This window comes from Rhinatrema bivittatum, chromosome 6 (genome assembly GCF_901001135.1).
Source record: "Rhinatrema bivittatum chromosome 6, aRhiBiv1.1, whole genome shotgun sequence".
Classification (NCBI taxonomy): domain Eukaryota; kingdom Metazoa; phylum Chordata; class Amphibia; order Gymnophiona; family Rhinatrematidae; genus Rhinatrema; species Rhinatrema bivittatum.
The window spans coordinates 110,298,080-110,318,974 of record NC_042620.1 but is presented as its reverse complement, the minus strand read 5'-3'; the positions used below and the strand labels follow the sequence as shown (position 1 = coordinate 110,318,974).

Genomic DNA, 20,895 nt, shown 5'->3' with positions numbered 1-20,895 from the left:
GTCAGCCAGCGAAGCTGTTAGAACTTCTCTCAATTCTCTTAATACCCTCAAATGTATCCCATCCGGCCCCATTGCCTTATCTAACTTCCCACGAGCATCCTGCCTAGAGCAGTGCGTGTTGCTCCTGTGATCCTGGTTCATGGCTCCTGCATTCCTGTCCAGCCTGTCTCATCCAGCCTTGTTTGGCCCTGCCTGTCTCGTCCAGTGTCTCTTCTGTGTCTTCATCCATCCTTGGCCTGACTTCCTGATAATGACTTCTTGCTTTGGACTTGACTACATTTGCCTGCCACCTGGACCCGACCACTTTTGCCTGCTTCCTCGACCTGACCTCTTGCCTTGCATCTGACTATGCTTGCTTGCCACCTGTCCTGACTCTTGGCATGTCCCAGTATCTCCAGCCTGCTGCCTGTCCTGACCCCAGTGGACCCTTGGACTCTCTTGTTTTCTATACCATCCTTGGGACTCATTTAAGATGTGCCAGCCACCAGGACCCAAGGACTCAACCTGTGAGGGAGGCTGCTGGTATAGGCAAAGCTCCAGCCTTTCCCGCATCAGGGCACATTTGCTAGCTGTCGGGATAGACCTCGTAGAGTCGCCTACAAGGCTGTATCAACTAAGCCACAGCATAAAGGACTCGCACTGACGCCTATCATCACACATGCTTTATCCTCTGTAGACCTAGGTAACATCAAAATTTTTTTTTTCAAATGAACAAAATATTAAGGTGTATAACATCAAAATTACATTATATATAAGAAAGTCAACTCTGATAGAGAGTTTTATTTACCATTGTTGTTCCACAGTTTGTTCAACCTATTACACTGATGATGTGTACTCTTCCAAAATTCATAAGACTTTACATAATCTCCCAAGCTTCCCTATTATTTCACCAAAGGGATTGCTTTTGGAACCTCTCAGTTTTGTTTTGATACATTTTTGCCGCTATTTGTTCCACTTTTGCCATTTTACATTCACGACTTTTCAGATATTATGGATGTTTTGAAGAAATATACTGTTCTTTTGACAATTTATGTTTGGTTATAATAGATAGGTTTTTTTTATACACTAATATATCTCAGGATGGGGCTTTACAAGTGCTCCAGGAGGTTTTACAGACTCAGATTAACCAAGAATAAAAATGGATTTATAAACTACATACGGTTCAACCAGGAGGTTTTAAGAAAGAAATAGATTGTTCTGTATTTGTTTGAAGTTTTGTTTTGGTTTGATTGACAGCTGTTGACAAATGCTGGAATTTTGATGTCCGGATTTTGTTTTACATGAAGGTTCCTGTTGGTTCCTGGGGTTAGCCAATAGGTCTTTAAATAGCTTAAGAGTTGGGAACGTTTTTTGAAAGTGTTCCCCCATGTTGAAACTGCCATGCAACCCAAATTAAGGTAGATTTTTTTTATTATATATAAATATTTAGGTTTTTTTTACACAGTTTTATTAATAATTGTGGTTTCTGTTTTGTCTTTAGAGTTATATTTGATGCAAACCCTGATGAAATTAACATATTGCCGAAACGCTGGTCGTATCCATTTATGTTTTTGTTTACAGCCCATTGTGGACATAAAACAGCAGATTATTATATATAGCATGTTTTAAGTTCTGATACCACTTTCTTATACATAGTATAATTTTGAGGTTATACACCTTGGTATTTTGTTCATTTGTCGACATTAGTCAAAGTGCCTGCTTATTATTATTATTTTTTGTTGTTGTTGTTGTTTTAGCTTTTTTTTTTTTTTTTTAATTGCATTAATTTAGTGGTGAGCCCAGAAACAAGAGGTAGCTTGCTTGGTATGGGGGACACAGCGAAGAGGATATGAGTGGGAGTAAAGGGACCAAGGAGATCAGTAGTGGAGAAGAAGAGAGAAAAGATAGTCAAGAGTTAAGTCGTGAATGCATTTCTAGGATAATATTAGAAGTAAAGGTCAAAAAATAAATCATATGTAATATATTACTGAACTAAATATATTTGTGACTAACTTTTAAGGCCTATATCCACTGCATCTGGTCAGTGTAGAACAAGCTAGGCATTAGGTTCTAAGTTCACCTATTTGTTGTATGTATTTCTGTTTATGCCAGTGAACTAAAACAGTGGCCACACTTTTTATTCTAGCTGAATGTTAAAAGTTTGAATGGATTCCTGTATTGAATGGAGAGTCAGAGAAGACAGTGGAATAGAGCAATGATATGGTAGGTAATGGAGTAGTCTAGCAGCAGAGTTTTGTAAGATTTGGGAGACCAGCGAGAAGCTTATTGCAGTAATCCAGCTGGGAGAAGAAGCTTGATGCAGGCAAAAGCAGCCATCAGAAATAAGAGAGAAATTAATTTTATGAATATTAAACAATTTATAGTAAAGCATTTCTCAGAGTTAGAGCTGGAGAGGGACCGAGTCAACAGCGAAGAAACCAGAAAGAGGATGGGGAATCCCATTAGAGCTCATAAAAGAGAGAAGCTGTTTTGCCAGGATTAAAAGTATTAGATAGTGAGTATATGTCCAGGCAAATACTGCCAAAAAAAATCCTGAGCTGCCACAGAGGCAGGGATCCTAAAGGGCCAGTGTCCCAAAAGTAAGAATTCTATTGACCTCAGGTTTGAGGCACAATGTTCATTAGATAAGTTTGGTCTCTTGGGTTGAAGTAATGAGAGCACTGTTTGCACAGTATTTGGGAATTTTGAATTTGTCTTTGATTAAGAAGTAAATATGGAAACGAACTAAAGCATAGATGTGAGGATGAATTTGTAGACTTTCTATTTCAACTTTTAGGGATAGATTTTTCAAAATCACTTACGTGCATAAAACCCTGATTTTATGCATGGACGTGGCATTTTGAAAATCAGTCAGGAGTTAGTGTGCATAAAAATATGTGCATAACTTGATTTTGCATGTACTTTTATGTACACTGAGTTGAAGTTGCAATTTATGCCCATATTGTTGGATTTTAAAAGACATGCACGTGAGTTACCCTGAACACATTGCCCCTGCTTGGAGCAGGTGTAAGTTTGTGCAAGGAAATATGTGCATGTACTCTGTCAAGTACCCGAGAATTTTCAAAGCAAACTTACTCGCAGACTTTACTGCTATACAAGCTGTTATAAAATTTCCCTCTTAATCTTGTTAATAATGTAATGTAAGGTTTCTTATCTTTATACAACCTGTTATTGTATGCCTATTGACTATTAAAGCTTTTCGTGGCTTTTTGAGTGCTTTGATTTATATGTGTGTGTGTATATATATATCTCTCTATATATGTATGTATATGTGTGTGTGTATATGTATGTATATATATATATATATATATATATATATACACATACACATATATATACACATATATGTATATATATATATATATACACACACACACACACATATATATATATATAGTACAAAGAGATACCAAACAGCTATGCTAACAATGAGTAGTACTGTACATATGTAATTATCTTAATTCCCAAAGGGAATCAGCACTACAGAAATACTTGTGAGAACAAATATAGAGAACACATTTTAATCTTTATTACAAATATATATGTATAAAAATGCACACTTAAAAATGATTACATGTACTCAAAAACTTGTTTTTGAATTTTACATAATTTTTCAACTTTGAATATACTGTATTTTTCACTCCATAAGACGCACCTGACCATAAGACGCATTTAGGATTCAGAGGGGGAAAAACAAAAAATGGTGTGCTAAACCGGTTCTATTCCCATGTGACAGGGTCGGCCGACCATTGCTCCTACCATGTGACAGGGGCCGACCAATGGCACCGGTAGTCCCTGTGACATAGTAAGGGCAAAGGGCCCCCGGCGCCATTTTGATTATTGGCAGCCGACGGCCCAAGAGCAGGAGATCGCTCCCGGACCCCCACTGGACCACCAGGGAATTTTGGCAAGTCTTGGTGGGGGGTCAGGAGGGTGGGGTTTGTAGATAATTATTATTATTTTTTTATATTCGCTCCATAAGACGCACAGACATTTTCCCCCCACTTTGGGGGGAAAAAAGTGCATCTTTTGGAGCAAAAAATACGGTACATACATCTTGCCATAGAATATACACGCACACCACACTCATACTTATAACAACATAATAATAAATATGTGTATACTGTTTAGCGGCTCAGCTGAACCTATATCTTTGAGGTTGAGTTAAACTTCTTCACAAAAATCATCCGTATTGAAATCACAGAAGCATTGTAAAAATTCAAACTTGAAGACCCCCCGACAAAGATCATCATTTCACCTATTGGCTTCTTCAGGGGGAGTTTGGTCAGTGTTCAAAGTAAGACAAGTCTGTACAATTGAAGCCTCTACTATCTAACTTGAAAAAACTCACTTTGTATGGAACCACTGATGAAGTGAAAGGTAAAAGTCTATTTTCAAACTAGTGCAATGTGAGTGCTACTAATAAAGGAATTCTCCTCTTCCAGAAGCGACTCAACTGTACACTGTGTGCAAATTGTTCTTCAACCCAAGATGTGCATGTCTGAATTCTTAAATTACTGCTATTCTGCTTAACACAGCATGACACCCCCGGGCTTGATCAGCGTCTTGCCAATGGAACAGATACCGCACTAAGGATACTTCACTCAAAGCTTGCCCTCCTCCCTGCTGACTAGTTCTCACAAGTATTTTCTGTAGCGCTGATTCCCTTTGGGAACTGATATATATATATGTATGTATATATATGCAGGGCCGGTACAAAGGTATTAGGTGCCCTAGGTGAACCTTACGCCTTTCGTCCCCCCCCCCCCCCCCCCCCCCGTCGTGCTGCCCCACCTCTGCCTCCTGCCCGTGCGTGAGACGGCATGAGCCAAAGTCCGGCCTGAGGGGGGACCAGGTTAGTGCACGACTGGCTGTCAGTGCCTGCGAGGGTGAGAGAGAAGTGCTGACCGGTGCCTGGGGGGGGGGGGGGTGGTGGTGGAGGAGAAGGATGAGGAGGGGACGCATGCATATTCGCAGTTGTTATTCAGCCAGCGGTAGTGACAGCTCAGCAGCTGCCGGCTGGATCCTGGAAAAGCTCTGGGATACAAAGGAGAAACAGCAGCAACATCTGCAGGATCCTGTCACCAGGCCAGAAATGAAATCCAAGCAGGGGCAATGTGGACCAACACGCAAGAGACTGAGCACAAGCCTGTGGGCTGCATTACTACATTATGCATTTGTTCCCATTTTGTGCATTATTTGAATAATGCATGCAAAACCACTCAGACTGAAGCTAAAGTACTCTCAGCATCTAGCACTAAGGAGCAGCTTGTGCTGCGCTCACAGCTATTGGCCATGAGTGTAAACTATCAGAGTAAGAAGGATCCCCAAGATGGATTGGTTCAGGCGCATGCTATACTTTCCAAGGCCAATGGGAAAGCTTGGGCCTCAGGCATGCGCTAGCTTCACTTAGAGTGGGCAAACTGTTAGAGTAGAGCTAACCGATAGCCATTCACATTATCCAATGTCACACAAAATGGGTGATTTCCTAGCGTGTAGCCAGATGGACTCAGGATCAATGGGTATTGTGCTCTCCTGACAGCAGATGGGAGACAGAGTCAGATTTCAAAGCTGACGTCAGCCTACATATACCCGTGTAGCATTCTTAGCTCTTCAATATTTCTCTGTCTCCCTTAGCAGATGTGGACTCTGTTCCACACTAGAATAGTGTTAACAATTACAGCAAAAGAAGAAATCTACAGCAAAAAGAAAGAAATGTACCTTTAAGAAGATTGAGCCCCGCTCTCCTATGGTGAAACCTAAGGGACCCTCCCCCAGTTGGGGATGCCTGAGGTGATCTCCGATATCCAAGGTGTGCCTTGGTCCCGGCTGGACTTAGCCCCCAGAGTGGCTGAAAGGCAGTGGGTGCGCATCCGAGCGCAGCAGTGAAGATAAAACCCTCTCCTCCTGCAGCTGGAGACCATCTGATACACAAGCGGTAAGCGACGAGACCAGGTAAGAAGGAAATTTTATGTTCAGGTCTCCGGTCTCCAAAACTCGGAACGCCATACCGACTCTGCTTCCAGTGAGTTAAAGAGGGAACACTGATTGGGTTGAGCAGCCTTGGTTAGGCTAAACACCGATCTGGTCCAAGGGTCCACACACGTGGAGACCCTTGGGTGGGGGGGCATCTTACATGTGGTGGTCGTCGGCGCCATCTTCCCTCCCCCTCGGCGGTACGTGCAGGATCTTCCGGCGGCTGATGCGCATACCATAGTCACGCGCAGTGGCGCGCACAACTCTGAGCCAAGTACACAACCAAGCCGCATGCACAAGTTGGCCGCTTGCACACCGAGCATCTCCAGGCGCATAACTACGGCCGCGCATAAATTCTCGCACGCAGTGAAACTTGTGCGCCTAGACATAGATTCAATGGCATCGGCATCTAAGAAGGCCAGAAGGCCCTCTTCTTGCACAGCCTGCAACATAAGAGCCACGCAGACTGAATTGAAGTCCTGCCCTTGCTCATGGTGTGAAGAAACCAGGGGGAATGGACACCACTGTTGGAGGGGTCCGAAACCACTGAAGATTGATCCCCAGACCTACGTATCTCGCACGGCCTCCCCACAGGAGGACACCTCTTGGGTGGAATTCTTCAAACGGCTGTGAATAGCCTCTGCTGCGCACCAGGCTCAACCCAGGCCAGAAGCACAAGATCCACCCGGCACTATTCGGATGCCTCAAGACATGCCTCGCCTAACCAAGAATTTCCCTATTAGGGGTCCAGACACCTCAGTGAGGAGAGTGACTCCCTGGAAGAAGGAGAAATCCCTCCAGGGATGGAACCATACTTCACTTCTTCCACAAGGAAGAATTACCAGTTCTTGTTCCTCAGACTCCAAAGATGCTGCGCATTCCGGGCACTGACCCTATGGCGGAACCAAAGAGGAACCCTATCTTGGTGTCTCCTCGTAAGGCCTCATGCTACAGTCTTATGTTGGAAACCATCCAGGAACTGACTGACCTGGAATGGAATGCCCTGGAGGCCTACTTCAAAGGGGGGGGGGGGGGCGATCCTTGGAAGCCCTACCCCCTAGAACCTGCGGCCAAGGAGTGCCTGCGTTCCCTAAAGTGGACGCTATGGCCTGTGCAGTCTCAAGGCGAACAATGATTCCCATTGAGGGAGGAGCGGCACTGAAGAACAGGCGATTGGAGTCCATCCTTAAGCAGGCCTTCAACGCAATAGCAATGACACTGCAGATTGTTCCTGCTGCGCTCTGGTAGCAAGTGCCTGATTACTCCTTTCGAGAGACACAAATACGGCCGGAAAGACGATGGAATCTGCGGCATCCTTCCTCACTGATGCAAGCTCAGACCTAATGCGCATTCCAGCCAGAGGCGTTGCCTCAGTAGTAGCAGCCAGAAGACAACTACGGCTACAAAATTGGTCTGCGGACGCGACATCTAAAGCAAATCTCACGAGAATCCCCTTAAAGGATCTCTCGTGTCTGGGAGTGATTTGGAGAAGTTAGCCAACAAATGGGGCGAATCTCCAGTGCCCTGACTACCGGAAGATAGAGGTAAAAGACCCCAGCATCCCTCCCCCCAGAAGGACCAATGGCAGAGGATCACAGCCCCTCCGGAAGGAACCAGTCCTTTCGTAGCAGACACAATAAGAGGGGAGCAGGACCGGGGAACAGGGTCCAGCCATACCCCACAATCAGAAGAGACCGGCCCATCCACAGGAAGAAGCCATAGAGGGTTTGCTTGCCCTCATCTATCAAAGAGGGGTCAAGATAACATCAGACAAATGGGTCCTAAATATCATTCGAGAAGGGTACTCTCTGGAATTCCACTGCATCCATCGAGACAAATTTATGAGATCACCCTGCCACTCCCACTCAAGAGACTGGCAGTAGAAACCACATTAACAAGAGTACTCAGTCTGAAGGTAATAACCCAGGTGCCCACGCCCCAGCAAACTACTGGGTGCTATTCCATTTATTTTATCGTTCACAAGAAGGGAAGGGTCATTCTGACCCATCTTGGATCTCAAGAATGTCAACCATCATCTATGGATGCCACATTTCCCCAAGAAAACCCTGTACTCTGCTATAATGGCAGTACAACCTCCCTGGACCTTTCTGAAGCCTATCTTCACATCCCAGTTCATTAGGATCACCAGCGCTTCCTGCGCTTTGCGATACTGAGTCACCATTACCAGTTCCGGCTGCTTCCCTTGGGCCTAGTAACCACCCCCAGGCCCGTCACCAAAATGATGGTGGTCGTGGCAGCAGCACTGAAGAAGGAAGGGTTCCTGGTACATCCTCACCTGGACGACTGGCTGATCAGGACAAAATCTTCGGAGGAGAGCAGGCAGGTGACCAGCAGAGTCAAAAGCCTACTGCAGGAGGTCAGATGGGTCATGAACACCAAACAGAACAAAGTCGTTCCCCCCCCCCCCCCCCCCCACCAGGAGAAGAAAACTGATGGAATAATCACGACAATTGATGACCAATGCATGCCCCAAGGTATGGGATTGCCTTCAAGCCTTTGGCCTCATGGCACCAACCCCGGAGATCTTACGTGAGCAAGGCCTCTTACGTGACCACTCCAGTACTCCCTACTGTCATGATGGAACCCACTGTCCCAGGACTACTCAATTCACTCCAACTACCAGCAGAGGTTCGGGCTCAACACCAATGTTGTCTACAGGAAGACCACCTAAGCAGAGGAATAAGTCTATCCCCACCGAACCGGATCTTGTTCACCACGGATGCGAGCCTGCAAGGGTGGGGAACCCACTGTCAGGAACTGAAGGTCCAGGGTCAAGGGAACAAGAAAGAAGTGGAATGGAACATAATCCGCCTGGAATCCCGAGCAGTCAAGCTAGCATGCCTGTGATTCAGCCACAGACTCCGGAGCGAGTCCATCAGAATAATGTCGGACAGCGCGACAACAGTGGTTTACATCAACCGTCAGGGAGGAACCGGCAGGTGTCTCTGGAGATAGACCCTCTCTTGACATGACCGGAGATAAACCTACAAGGGATATCAGTCTCCCACTTCACGGGAAAATGTCTCAGCAGACTACCTCAGCAGAGAGAGTCTAGACCTGGCGGAATGGACGCCGTTGACCACAGCCCTCCAACTGATAGTAAATAGCTGGGACCTCCCAGTCTTGGATCTACTGGCAACCCGGCTCAATGCCCAAGATCCCAGGTTCTTCAGTTACAGACGAAAACCACAATCCTGGGGACTCGACGCTGTCGTCTAAACCTGACCACAGGAAGACCTACTGTATGCTTTCCCATGACCACTACTGGGCGAGAGTCATCCGCAAGATAGAGCACCACAGGGGATTAGTTTTACTAGTCGCCCCTGATTGACCAAGACGACCATGGTACACAAACATGCGAAGACTACATTATTTATTTATTTATTTTTTATATTCCGACATTCAACTTAAGTCATCACATCGGTTTACATATAACAAATTAAAAAAGAAAAAGTTACATTGTGATAAATAGAGAGTAGATTGATAAAAAATAGAGGGAGAATTAATTAAAGAGGAGGGGAAATAAAGTATGATTTGCAAACATTAAATAGAGTGATGATGATGATCCTACTTCTTATGATGGGTATGTTTTCTCAAAGAGCCATGTACTTGCGGGAAACCCTCTATACCTACCTCCACACAGGGATCTTATCCGGCAGGGCCCGATGCTCCACGTCCGTCCGTCTTGATTCTCTCTTACGGTCTGACTCTTGAGAGGCCCAGCCTGAAGAATCGCAGTTACACAAAGACCTTGATTGACACTCTGTTCCCAACGCGCAAGCAGGGCCGGTGGAAGCACTAGGCGAACTAGGCGATCGCCTAGGGCGCCTAGCATTAGGGGGCGCCGAGCCGCTGGTAGCCGATAAGAAGGCTCATAGGGCCGCCGAAGATCGGCAGGGCCGTGGAGGACCTCACGTCACCACGGCCTGAAAAAACGGTCGCTCTAAGCCTGCAAAAACTCCTCCTCCTTCCTGCCCCCGCGGCCCCGGAAGAAAAATGTTGCCGGAGCCACGCGGGCAGGAAGGGGGAGGAGCATCAGCCGCGTGTCGGAAGGAGGAGGAGCATCAGCCGCGTGTCAGAAGGATGAGGAGCATCAGCCACGTGTAGAAGAGGAGCAGTGCTTACGGGCCGCCGCGAATCCCACATTGCGGGCGGCCCAAGAAGACCAGGGCCGCTGCAGAGCCCATCCTGCGGCGACCCGCGAAGAGGAGGCCCAGAGGGGAGAGAGAGGCTGAGGGTGTGTGTGTGTGCGCGTGTATGAGATGAGTTGAGTTTGTGTGTGAGAGTGAGTTGAGAGACTGTGTGTGGGAGTGAGGACCTGAATGTTTGCAGAGACGGCATGTGAGAGCCTTTGTGTGTGTGTGTGTGTGTGTGTGTGTGTGTGTGTGAGTGTGTGAGAGAGAGACAGCATGTGACAGTGAGAGCCTATGCTTGAGCAAGACAGCTTGTGGGAGTGAGAGAGAGAGCCTCTGTGTGTGAGTCAGTCAGCATGTGCCAGTGAGAGGCTGTGTGTATGAATGATTGTATGAGAGAGAGCATGTGACAGTGAGAGCCTGTGCTTAAGCAAGATAGCATGTGGGAGTGAGAGAGAGTCTGTGTGTGTGTGAGTCAGTCAGCATGTGCCAGTGAGAGACTGTGTGTATGAATGATTGTATGAGAGAGAGCATGTGAGAGTGAGAGCCTGTGTGTGTGTGTGTGAGAGAGAGAGAGAGAGAAAGCATGTGAGAATGAGAACCTGACTGTGATTTTGAGGGAAGAAGACAGATGGAGAGAAAATAAATAGAAAAAAAGACAATATAAAAGGAATTGGCAACAAAAAATAAGGAAAGGTGGAAAAAAAATCCTGTGACCAACCGATTAGAAAACTAAGATCAGACAGCAAAGTAAAAAAAAAAAAAAAAAATTACGTTTTACTGATTGGCACATGTAATCTTTGGGAATGTACAAGAGTAGCACTTTCTCTATGCACAATGTAGGAGGTGTGTAGAAGAGGAGCAGTGCTTACGGGCCGCCGCGAATCCCACATTGCGGGCGGCCCAAGAAGACCAGGGCCGCCCGCAGAGAGGAGAGCAGCAGAATGGGCTTCAGTGCCAGTAGCAGCAATCACCAATCAGTGCCTCCCCAATAGCCACGCAGCAGCAGTGACAGTGGCAGCAGAGGAATGAGAGAGGCTCTGAGGTTGCTGGCAAAAGAAAGAGAGGGGGTCTGCCTTTAATGTGTGCATGTGTATGAATGGGAGACTGCCTGGGGGTGTATGTGTGTGAATGCATGGGTGCCTGCCTGAGGGTGTGTCTGTGTATGAGAATGAATTGGTGCCTACCTGGGGGTCTGTGGGTGTGAGAATGAATGTGTGCATGCCTGGGGGATGGGGAGGGAGTGGTTTGAAAATGAATGGGAGCTTGCCTGGGTGGGTGTGTTTGTGTGTATGTGAGGAAGCCAGTGAGAGTGAGAGCATGAGTGTGTATGAGAAAATCCAGGGGTGTAAGAGTGTGTGGGGGGGGGGGGAGTATGTGTTGGGGAGAGAGTGTCTTACACCTGAGAGTGTGTCAGTGTCTGTGAGAGCGAGAGGTTATGGTGGGTATAAGAGCATGAATGTGTATGTATGTGACAGTGTATGTGTGAGAGAGAATGGACATGTGAGTATGTGTGAAAGAGAGAGAGGATAACCTCCTAATCCTCGACAATATCAGGGTGACTGGAAATCAAGAGCTTCCATGCATGGACAGCAGGGGCTTTTTAAAATCCTTATTAGTTTTAATTATTGGGTGTTATTTGATATATGTGCTGTTTTGAAATATTTTATTGGTGTTTGGGAAATTGTAAAAAATGTATATGATTTTAATTAATAGAAATTCTATTTATCAGTAGTTTTAAAATATTCTTTTATTAGTATGGTTTTACTATTATAACTGATGCTTATGTTTCTTGATTTTATTGTTTTATGAGGAATGGTGGTTCTGTTTTTTCCATTATTAATACACAGAGTCTGGCTTCTTGGGGTTTCCATTTCAGTTTTTTCTAATTTGTGCTCTTTTATTTTGTATTCTGTATTTGGTGAGGGTCTGTTTCTGCTCTGTGTGTGTGAACATGATGAGAGATTCTGCTAGCATGTAGTGTCTGTATAGGGATCTATAGCAATCGGGTTTGTTTTGTTTCCTCAGTAGGTGGTGTATTGGTATTCTAGGACCCAGTGTAATATTTATCCTTGCTTATTCACAGGTAGGGTTATTGTTGTTTGAGTCCTTGGTGTTATTACTGTTATGTTATGATGGGATTGCAGTATAGATTTTGAGTGTCTTTTTTGCGGGGTTTTGTGTTAGTTCACAATGTGCCTGGCAGTGGAAGGTGTTTGTGCTGCTGTTACTGTGAGGTGACACCAGAATTTGAAAATATCTTTTAGTATGATGAGCTGTAAGAGAAACATTCAAGCTCCATTGTTTGGGGGAATTTCAGTGGATGCACAGAGTTACAGAACTGGAGGTGCAGGATTTATATTGACATTCTGTCCCTTCCTATATATTCCAGACTTCACTCTCATAGCCATATAGAATTAGTTGAATGAGGCTATCAAATAATTTTATAGTGTGAAACTGGCCAGCTTTTTAAAATTATGCAGAAGACCCTTTGGACTTTATTAACACTTTTTTTTATAACCAATTTTAAAGCATTTCTTCATCACACCCACCTATAGAGGTGGGTGTGATGAAGAAATGTCATTTTGGCTTCCCCCCCAAATTCTTCTGTTTAGAGATGCCATTGATTTTCTGTGACCTTAAACATTAGTACAAGAAGGATTAAGGGGGGGGGGTGCTGGAGAGGCACACAAATACATTGGCCCCTGGGCACCGGAGACCCTTGGTGCACCACTGGGTGCGAGTCATATGGGGCCGCAAGCGATGGCAAAGAGGAGTGGAGATTTGGCGGGCCGCAAGCAGTGCCCAACCTGCTCGCGACCCAGAAAACTGCACAGTCAGCGGGCGTGATCGAGAATGAGGTAGGAATCAGGGCCAAGACCGGGGAGGGGGGGGGGGGGGGGCGGCGCAACGGGGGGGGGGGGGGGGGCGCAAGGGAGAAGGCTTGCCTAGGGCGCCAAATCCCCTTGCACCGGCCCTGCGCGCAAGGTCTCCACATCCCTGTCTTACATACGGACCTGGAGAGTATCTGAAGCCTGGTGTAAGAACTGCGGGATTCTCCCATAGCCAATCAAAATCCCATGATCCTGGAGTTCCTGCAAGACGGTATGAAGAAGGGGTTGTCATTCAACTCCCTCAAGGTCCAACTGGTCACACTGACCGGCTTCACTGCCGAAGTGAACGGTATCAGACTGGCAACCCATCCAGATGTGTTCCCTCCCAGAAAAGGGTTAAACAACCCCGACCACCCCCAAAGTGGCCGGTACCTCTATGGAATATCTACCTAGATGGGACTTCTTGCAGACCCACTTGTGGTCTGCCACCACGCCTCTTAATATTGAAGACTGCATCCGTAGAGGTTCAGCTCATTGCATCTCCGAACTTCAAGCATTATCCTGTCAGGAACCATCCTTAGGTTCACGCCTAGAACCATACAACAGCGCACAGTCTTCTCCGTCTTACCGAAAGTGGTTTCACGTGAACCAAACCATCTCGAGACTATCTTCAGATGAGCATAAGGACTCTGAAGACTCCGCCTCCTTCGCCATCTAAATGTCGGCAGACTCCTAGTTAGATATCTGAAAAGATCGGGACCTGTGTGCAAAACTGATCACCTGTTCATTCTTCTCAGCGGGAAGGAACAAGGGGAAGCGGCATCGCAGGCGACCATAGCCTGCTGGATCAACGAAGTAATTAATGCAGCCTACTAGAGGCAGGAAAACAATTACCTCTACAGGTCAAGGCGCATTCTACAAGGGCCCAGGCAGTCTCCTGGGCTGAAACCAAACCGTTTTCGCCAGCCAAGATCTGTCGGGTGGCGACATGGTCCTCCCTACACACCTTCTCCAGGTTCTACCGCCTGGATGTTCAGGCCAAGGAGGACACAGCTTTCGCAAGGGTAGCACTACGTGGGCCATGGGCAGCCTCCCACCCTGTAGGGGAGTAGCTTTTGTACATCCCATTGGTCCTGAGTCCATCTGGCTACATGCTAGGAAATGGAAAAATTACTTTCCTGATAATTTCATTTTCCTTAGTGTAGACAGATGGACTCAGCAATCCTGCTCACGGCTGCTCCAGAAATCAAGAACCTCGAATATCAAATCTTGAGACTGAGCAAGTATGGGTAAGCTACAGCCTACCTCTAGTTCAAGATATCTGCAGCTGCCAGGTGTCGGGGTTTATCATTTGAGTGCACTGGTGGCCTCCAGTTTCAAAATTTTATATATATATATATAATCAGTTGAACCAGTTCAAGGTTAATCAAGTATTAAGCAACATATATCCACAATGCTTTTCAAAGAGAATACTGAAGAGCTAAGCATGCTGCACGGGTATATGTAGCTGACGTCAGCTTTGAAATCTGACTCCATTTTCAATCTGCTATCAGGAGCACACTATACCCATTGGTCCTGAGTCCATCTGTCTATACTAAGGAAAACGAAATTATCAGGTAAGTAATTTCTCCAATGCGTTTATTAGCATGGCTAATGGAAATGGTGGACTATTGGTGGTGGGCAGGGCAATTATTTCCAAGGAAGCACAGGCTTTCCTTGGTTTGTGTCGGTAAGGCGGGAAGTGCTCCGGGAATCGCACTCTGGCAGAGGAGAGAGAAGCGATGAGCGGAAGCTGCGAGATCCGGTGTGAGTACAGAGGGAGGAGCCGCAGTTGTTGAGCTGCTACTACTGCCGGCTAAATGATAACTGAGAGATGAGTGCGAGCATCCCCTCCCTCCTCCCCAGGCACCGGTCAATGCTTCTCCCTTGCAGTGCAGGCACTGACCACTAGCCATGCGGTAACTTGGTTCTCCCCCCCCCCCCCCCCCCGAGTTGGGTCAAGTGGGGACGGCAAGTTGCTCATTGGTTGTCATGGCTGCTGACCCTGGCGCCCTAGGCGGTTACCTAATTTGCCTAGGGCTTCCACCGTGTGTGTGTGTGTGTGTGCGTGCGCGTGTGCATGTGCGTGCGTGTGTGTGTCCAGCTAACTGAACTTGCCGCTTAGTGGCTGAATATTTACCCACTGGCTTTTTTTGGTTGTCTGTCCTGTCTCTGTCTTGACTAGATTGTAATCTCCGAGGAGAAGTTACTATCCATAACAAGGGTAATTTATGCAAACTGCAGAAGAAAGTAAGTGAATTACTTCATTTGCCCCCTCTTTTCTGATCCTCTTTTAGTCCATTTTCCTTTGCATGCTCTGCACGTCCCAGAGAAAAGACTGATGCAACACTGAGATGTCTGTGGTGCTCTATGTACAAAGCATTTTATAAACATATACCATTTCCAATACTTCATAACACCTTCAACCTAACAATAGAGATTTTGTGAACACTAATAAAGAAATAGGCACTCATAGGACTTGCCATCATTTATTTTAATACTTTCCTTAAAATCAAATGTGATTGATATTTCTACAATGCACACAAAGAATAAAGGTTTATATATTTTTTCATTCAGAGAGAACTATAGCAATGGAATTCTTCAAATTATCACTTTTGCAAGGTTGTTACAAGATGTCACATTCTTAAAATAGTAATCCAAATAGCTATAAAATGCGCTGCTTTCAGATGAAAAAGAGCAACAAGGTTTTATTATATGCTAATTTGTAGTTGGCAGGCAACGGCCCCAGTTCGCAAGATGACTGCAAGGAAGACAAGGGAACAAGATGGGAGATTTCACAACATGCTGCTCACACAACACATACTGTGTGTGTATATTAAGGTTCAATGTAACGCCCTCCGGCGGCTGTTCTGTTTCACTGTAAACCGGTATGATCTGTATATTTTACAGGAATGTCGGTATAGAAGAATTCAAAATAAATTATATATATATATAATGTTGGTATGTACTATTTGGAGCCTGTTTTTAATTAAGCTAGTAACTAATAAAGGATTTTTCAATAATTTTTTTATACATCTATCATTAGTGCTCTTCTCCCATCAGTTGGGGTTTGTGTCTATATGCATATATATATATCAAAACAAACCCCAACTGATGGGAGAAGAGCACTAATGATAAAGGTTTTTTCAATAATTTTTTTTATACATCTATTAGTTACTAGCTTAATTAAAAACAGGCTCCAAATAATACATACCAACATAATTTAATATACATACATGCATCAGACAAAGCTTATACAGACAAGAAAAAGTGGATCATGAGCAAACTGTAACTTGACAAGAAGGTTTTTGACATTCACTGAAAAACTCTTAAATATGTAGATCAATAATAGTACCAGCTCTATCCATTAAGTACAATTTGTTGGTAAAGACTGTGAATCTGGGGAAATACAATGTTGCTGTTTGCAGAATGAAAGAGAACAATGTTGCTATTTGAAAATTGACACAATTGTTTCTTAACTGGCAACAAAAGTGTGTAGACCAGACGCACAAATCCATACCAAGGTGCTCGTCTCAAATGCATATAGACACAATTCACAAAATATATTCCAAATTATAACAGATGTTGCTGTACTGGCAAGCTTCAGAGTATTAGATTACAACATTCGGTAAAAGCTGCATACATCACCCAAAACAATTTTTTTTTTAAATAAAGACTAGCAAAGCAACTCATGTGCTGACATTGTCAAGCTCTCATATGGCACTGCCTAACAAAAGTAAAACAAAAAAAATTGGTTCTTAAAGATAATGGGCTAGCTTCAAAGACATCTCCACCAAATGTTGGAATTTAAAGTCCAGGGTCAGCTGGATAAGTTACAGTTAGCTGGCTATGTGGTATCTGGCTAACTTTAGTCCTGCCTATGGCACATCTTGATTTATCCAGTTAAGTTAACCGGCTAACTTCAAATATTGGAAATAGCTGGTTAACTTAACCGGCTAACTAAGCTCTTCCCTGAAATGCCTACCTCCCGCCCCAGGAACACCGTCGACATACCCAGCTAAATTCTAGCTGGATAACGAATTATCTGGCTAAAATTTAACTGGGTAAGCATTTTAAAAATACAGCTAAATTCTAGCTGGATAACGAATTATCTGGCTAAAATTTAACTGGGTAAGCATTTTAAAAATACAGCTAAATTCTAGCTGGATAACGAATTATCTGGCTAAAATTTAACTGGGTAAGCATTTTAAAAATACAGCTAAATTCTAGCTGGATAACGAATTATCTGGCTAAAATTTAACTGGGTAAGCATTTTAAAAATACAGTTAAGCCATTTAGATGAATAACTTTTCCTGTTATCTGTCTAAATGGCTTTTCAGTATGTACCCCAAGAGGTATTGTGATAAGGCCATGACTGAGAAGACAGGTCAGGATAATGGAAATACAAGTGAGAATAGATGTTCTCAAATAGGATTGTAGGCATGTGAAAATGGCAAGCATATATCTTTAAATAGTTTGAGAAGAATATCTTTAGCATATTATATATTTTAGAAAATTCCCTAGATTGATTGATTGAATTTATTCTCCACCAATCCATACAGGCTCGGTGAATTTACAATAATTTAACATTAAAATACAATATAAAGTACATTGCAACCAAGTGCAAAAGTAATAAATCATAAACATACAATAATATACATAACAATCAAATAATGCAGCTGCAACTAAAATATACCTCACGCCTTACTATAATTTGTGAATCTAAAATATATCAGAGGAAAGGCAACCCTCACAGGTCATTACAAGCCATATTTAAAAAAAAAAACAAAAACAAGCTTTGCAGTATTTTCTAAAAATCAAATTAGAAGGGTTTTCATTGAAGTCTACTAGAGATTACCATATTTTATATGCCTGTATTGTATATTTTTATGCAGCTGTTTATTTTTTATGTACCAGTTTCAGATTGTAACATACAGTGCAGTAACTAATGCAGAGAGTCAGCTCTACACAGTGGTAAGATAGGAAATAAAATAGACATTTGTTCTCTAGGAGCTACTTATTTCAGCTTAATTATGAGCTCAAATCTCTTTTTTTTTCAGGTGTCCTATCTAAAGTGAAGATGAAAGTACATTTTAATTTCATCCAGAAGCTGGGCTCTTCATGCCTGAAATACGGATGTGTACCTTTTAGATTCCAAAGTAGTAACCGACCAATGGCTCCACTTGGCTCACGGATTCTAACTGACCCTAAAAGGGTGTACGAACATAACATGTGGTGAGATTACATCTCATAATATTGTTATGGTACTGATTGCATTGTACCAGGCTTTATTTTAATAATTATGAAGCTGATTCACTAAGGTGCAGTAAGGTTTTTAACGCAGAAAACCCAAGTTATTAGTGAATAAAGTTCACTGAAGAAAATGGGATGTGCAGTAATTAAAACAGGTTTTCTGCATTCAGACTTGCCACACCTTACTGTAACTAGGTGCTTCAACCTTTCATAAGATGTAGATGCGAATTTATAACTAATATTACAGAGTGTTAGCACACAGAAAATTTAGTCAGTACAAGAATAATTATCAAAGCCATTTCCATGGGTAAACAGGACTTTTACAAAATTGCTCGCCCAATATGTGGGTAAAACTATGCACTTAGGGCCCCTTTACAGTGCCAGATTTAGGTATAGGCAACACAGGCATGTGCCTTGGGTGCTAGATTCTGAGGGTGCCCATAAAAATTGTATCCCCCCTGCTGTTCTCTGATTTCCAGGGTAGAAACCCCTACCCTCAGTGCTCTGCTAGGGTGCCGAAATCTTAAATCTGGCCCCCCCCCTAAGTACGTTTCCTCCTCATCCTGCCAGACCGGTCTTCACTGTGGGTTTTGACCCCCTCCCAGTGGATGGAGGCAGAGTTCCAGACCTCTTTCCTAAGGTTCTGTCCTGTATAGGCTGGTTCAGCAGGGGAGGAGTTAGTAGTAGTTCTCTGCCTCCAGCAGATGGTAGGTAGAGCTTATTTAGCAGGGGCAACGGCCTCCCTGAGGCTGATTTCCATGTGGAGATGCCAGGGTTGGGGGATCCTCCCCTGGGATGACAGCCCTCCTAGGGTCACTTTTCCCTCCCCGGGGCAATCAGGCCAGCACCTTGTATTTCCTGAGCCACACAAAGAAAAAAAAAAAAAGAGAGAAGAAAGGAGAAGGTGCAGTGGCAGTGATAAGTAGGTCTCTGAGACTAATACTGCAGACCGCTCCTGAACTTCCTCCTCCAAGGTAAGCCATGGCAATGGAGAGGTGGAGAAGGTGCCTCATCGGTGGGGTGCGGCACGTTCCCACGGTCATGGGATCGTTCTGCCGCTACTGCAGTGGCGCTGCGAAAGTAACCGTGGGGGAGTGCAGCGCGGGGAAGTGGAGGAGGGCCCGGCAGTTCTCTTGCCCCCAGCTAGCCCGGTATTACCTGCAGCCATGGACACACATCGCCGCTGACCAGGCTCCCGCCCTCTCTCGTGCTGCTTCGGGGGGAGGGTGGGGGGGGGAGGAGTTTTCAACTGAGTTTGTGTTGATGATGCATGAAGTCTATTGAGAAATTAAGGGCAAGCATACGGATTCGCGCAGCTCCAAAGAAAAACCTCCAGAGCAGTGGTTCTCAACTTTTTTCCCCATCGTGACACATCTGACAGACAAAGCTCATACGTGTAAAACACTGCTTACTATAATCCTCGGCAGAAATAATAATAATTAAAAAAAAATGGCCCAGTATTACTTTTATTGTTAAGAATGACACAAGGGAAAGATAAGTACTCTTTCTGAACAGAAATCATATAAATAGTAAACCTCCCATACCAGAACAGCACCAACTTCTAGCACTCAAACAATAACCACCTTACCTAAGAAAAGGCAACACTGAAAATATTACACCAGGCCTTAAAACTCCAGTACTCCTCCTATTGGGAAAACAGAACAAGCCAGGCTGCTATACAGCCCTACACAGAAACTACACGCCAGCAGAAAACCTCACCTCAGTCACATGTGCAGACCCTCACCTAACAAAGAATAAGGAGACCATAAAGCATAAACGGAAACATGCAGACCAAAACTGAAATGGAAATCGCAATAAGCCAGAGACTCTGCATGCATTGCAAACAAAAGAAAAAGAGAAGCATCCCTAGTGCTCATAAAATACATCAAAGAAATATAAAATCAATAGCAGTAAAACCATATTACTAACAAGAACAGATTATTTCATAACAGCTGATGAATGGAATATCCAGTAATTAAAAACTCATATCAAAAATGTCCAGACACCCAATAAAATATTTCGAAACAGCAGACATAAAGACCCAGTAATTAAAAATAATAAAGATTAAAAAAATGCTCTGCTCTCTATACCTGGAAACATTCGATTTCCAGGTGCACTGAGATTGCTGTGAATTAGGAGAAGGGGGCGGGGGTTGCTTGCAACTTTCTCCTTTCTTTGTCACACACAATCTCTCTCACTTGACCAGGATCTCAATCACTCACACACACACACACACTCACACACATACACACTTTCTCTCTCACTTACTTAGGCTCTCAGTCATACACAAATATACACATGATCTCTCTTGTTCATTTATGTAGGCTCTCAATCACACAATTATTCACATGCTCTTTCTCTTATACACACAGGCTCTTAATCATATATACTCATGATCTTTCTCTCTTACACATATAGGTTCTCACTCACATACATACATACATACATACATACATACACACTGTCTCTCACACACACAAAGGATCTCAGTCACACACTTACATACATGCTGACACACACAAACACATATGCTCACTTACTTTCTCTCCCCCCACCAAAGAACAACTAGCAGCAACAACAGCCTCTTCCAGCCCTTGCGGCTTCGAGAAAGGAGTCCCATCGGCGAAGGGGGCTGACAT

General features: G+C 44.3%; 1 protein-coding gene across 9 annotated transcripts in view; it reads left to right on the top strand.

Moving 5' to 3' along the window:
* METTL8 (methyltransferase like 8) overlaps positions 1-20,895 on the top strand; it is a 128,483-nt gene that overhangs the window by 3,053 nt on the left and 104,535 nt on the right. For 2 of the 9 annotated variants that reach the window (XM_029605763.1, XM_029605761.1), the window contains exons 1-3: positions 15,203-15,253; positions 15,733-15,830; positions 18,064-18,238. In XM_029605763.1, coding sequence (XP_029461623.1) covers positions 15,761-15,830; positions 18,064-18,238 — 245 coding nt within the window. In that variant the 5' untranslated portion in view covers positions 15,203-15,253; positions 15,733-15,760. Of the gene's footprint in view, positions 1-2,125; positions 2,203-15,188; positions 15,254-15,732; positions 15,831-18,063; positions 18,239-20,895 lie in introns of those variants that run through there. The other 7 variants (XM_029605766.1, XM_029605768.1, XM_029605762.1 and 4 more) reach the window with 6 other exon arrangements.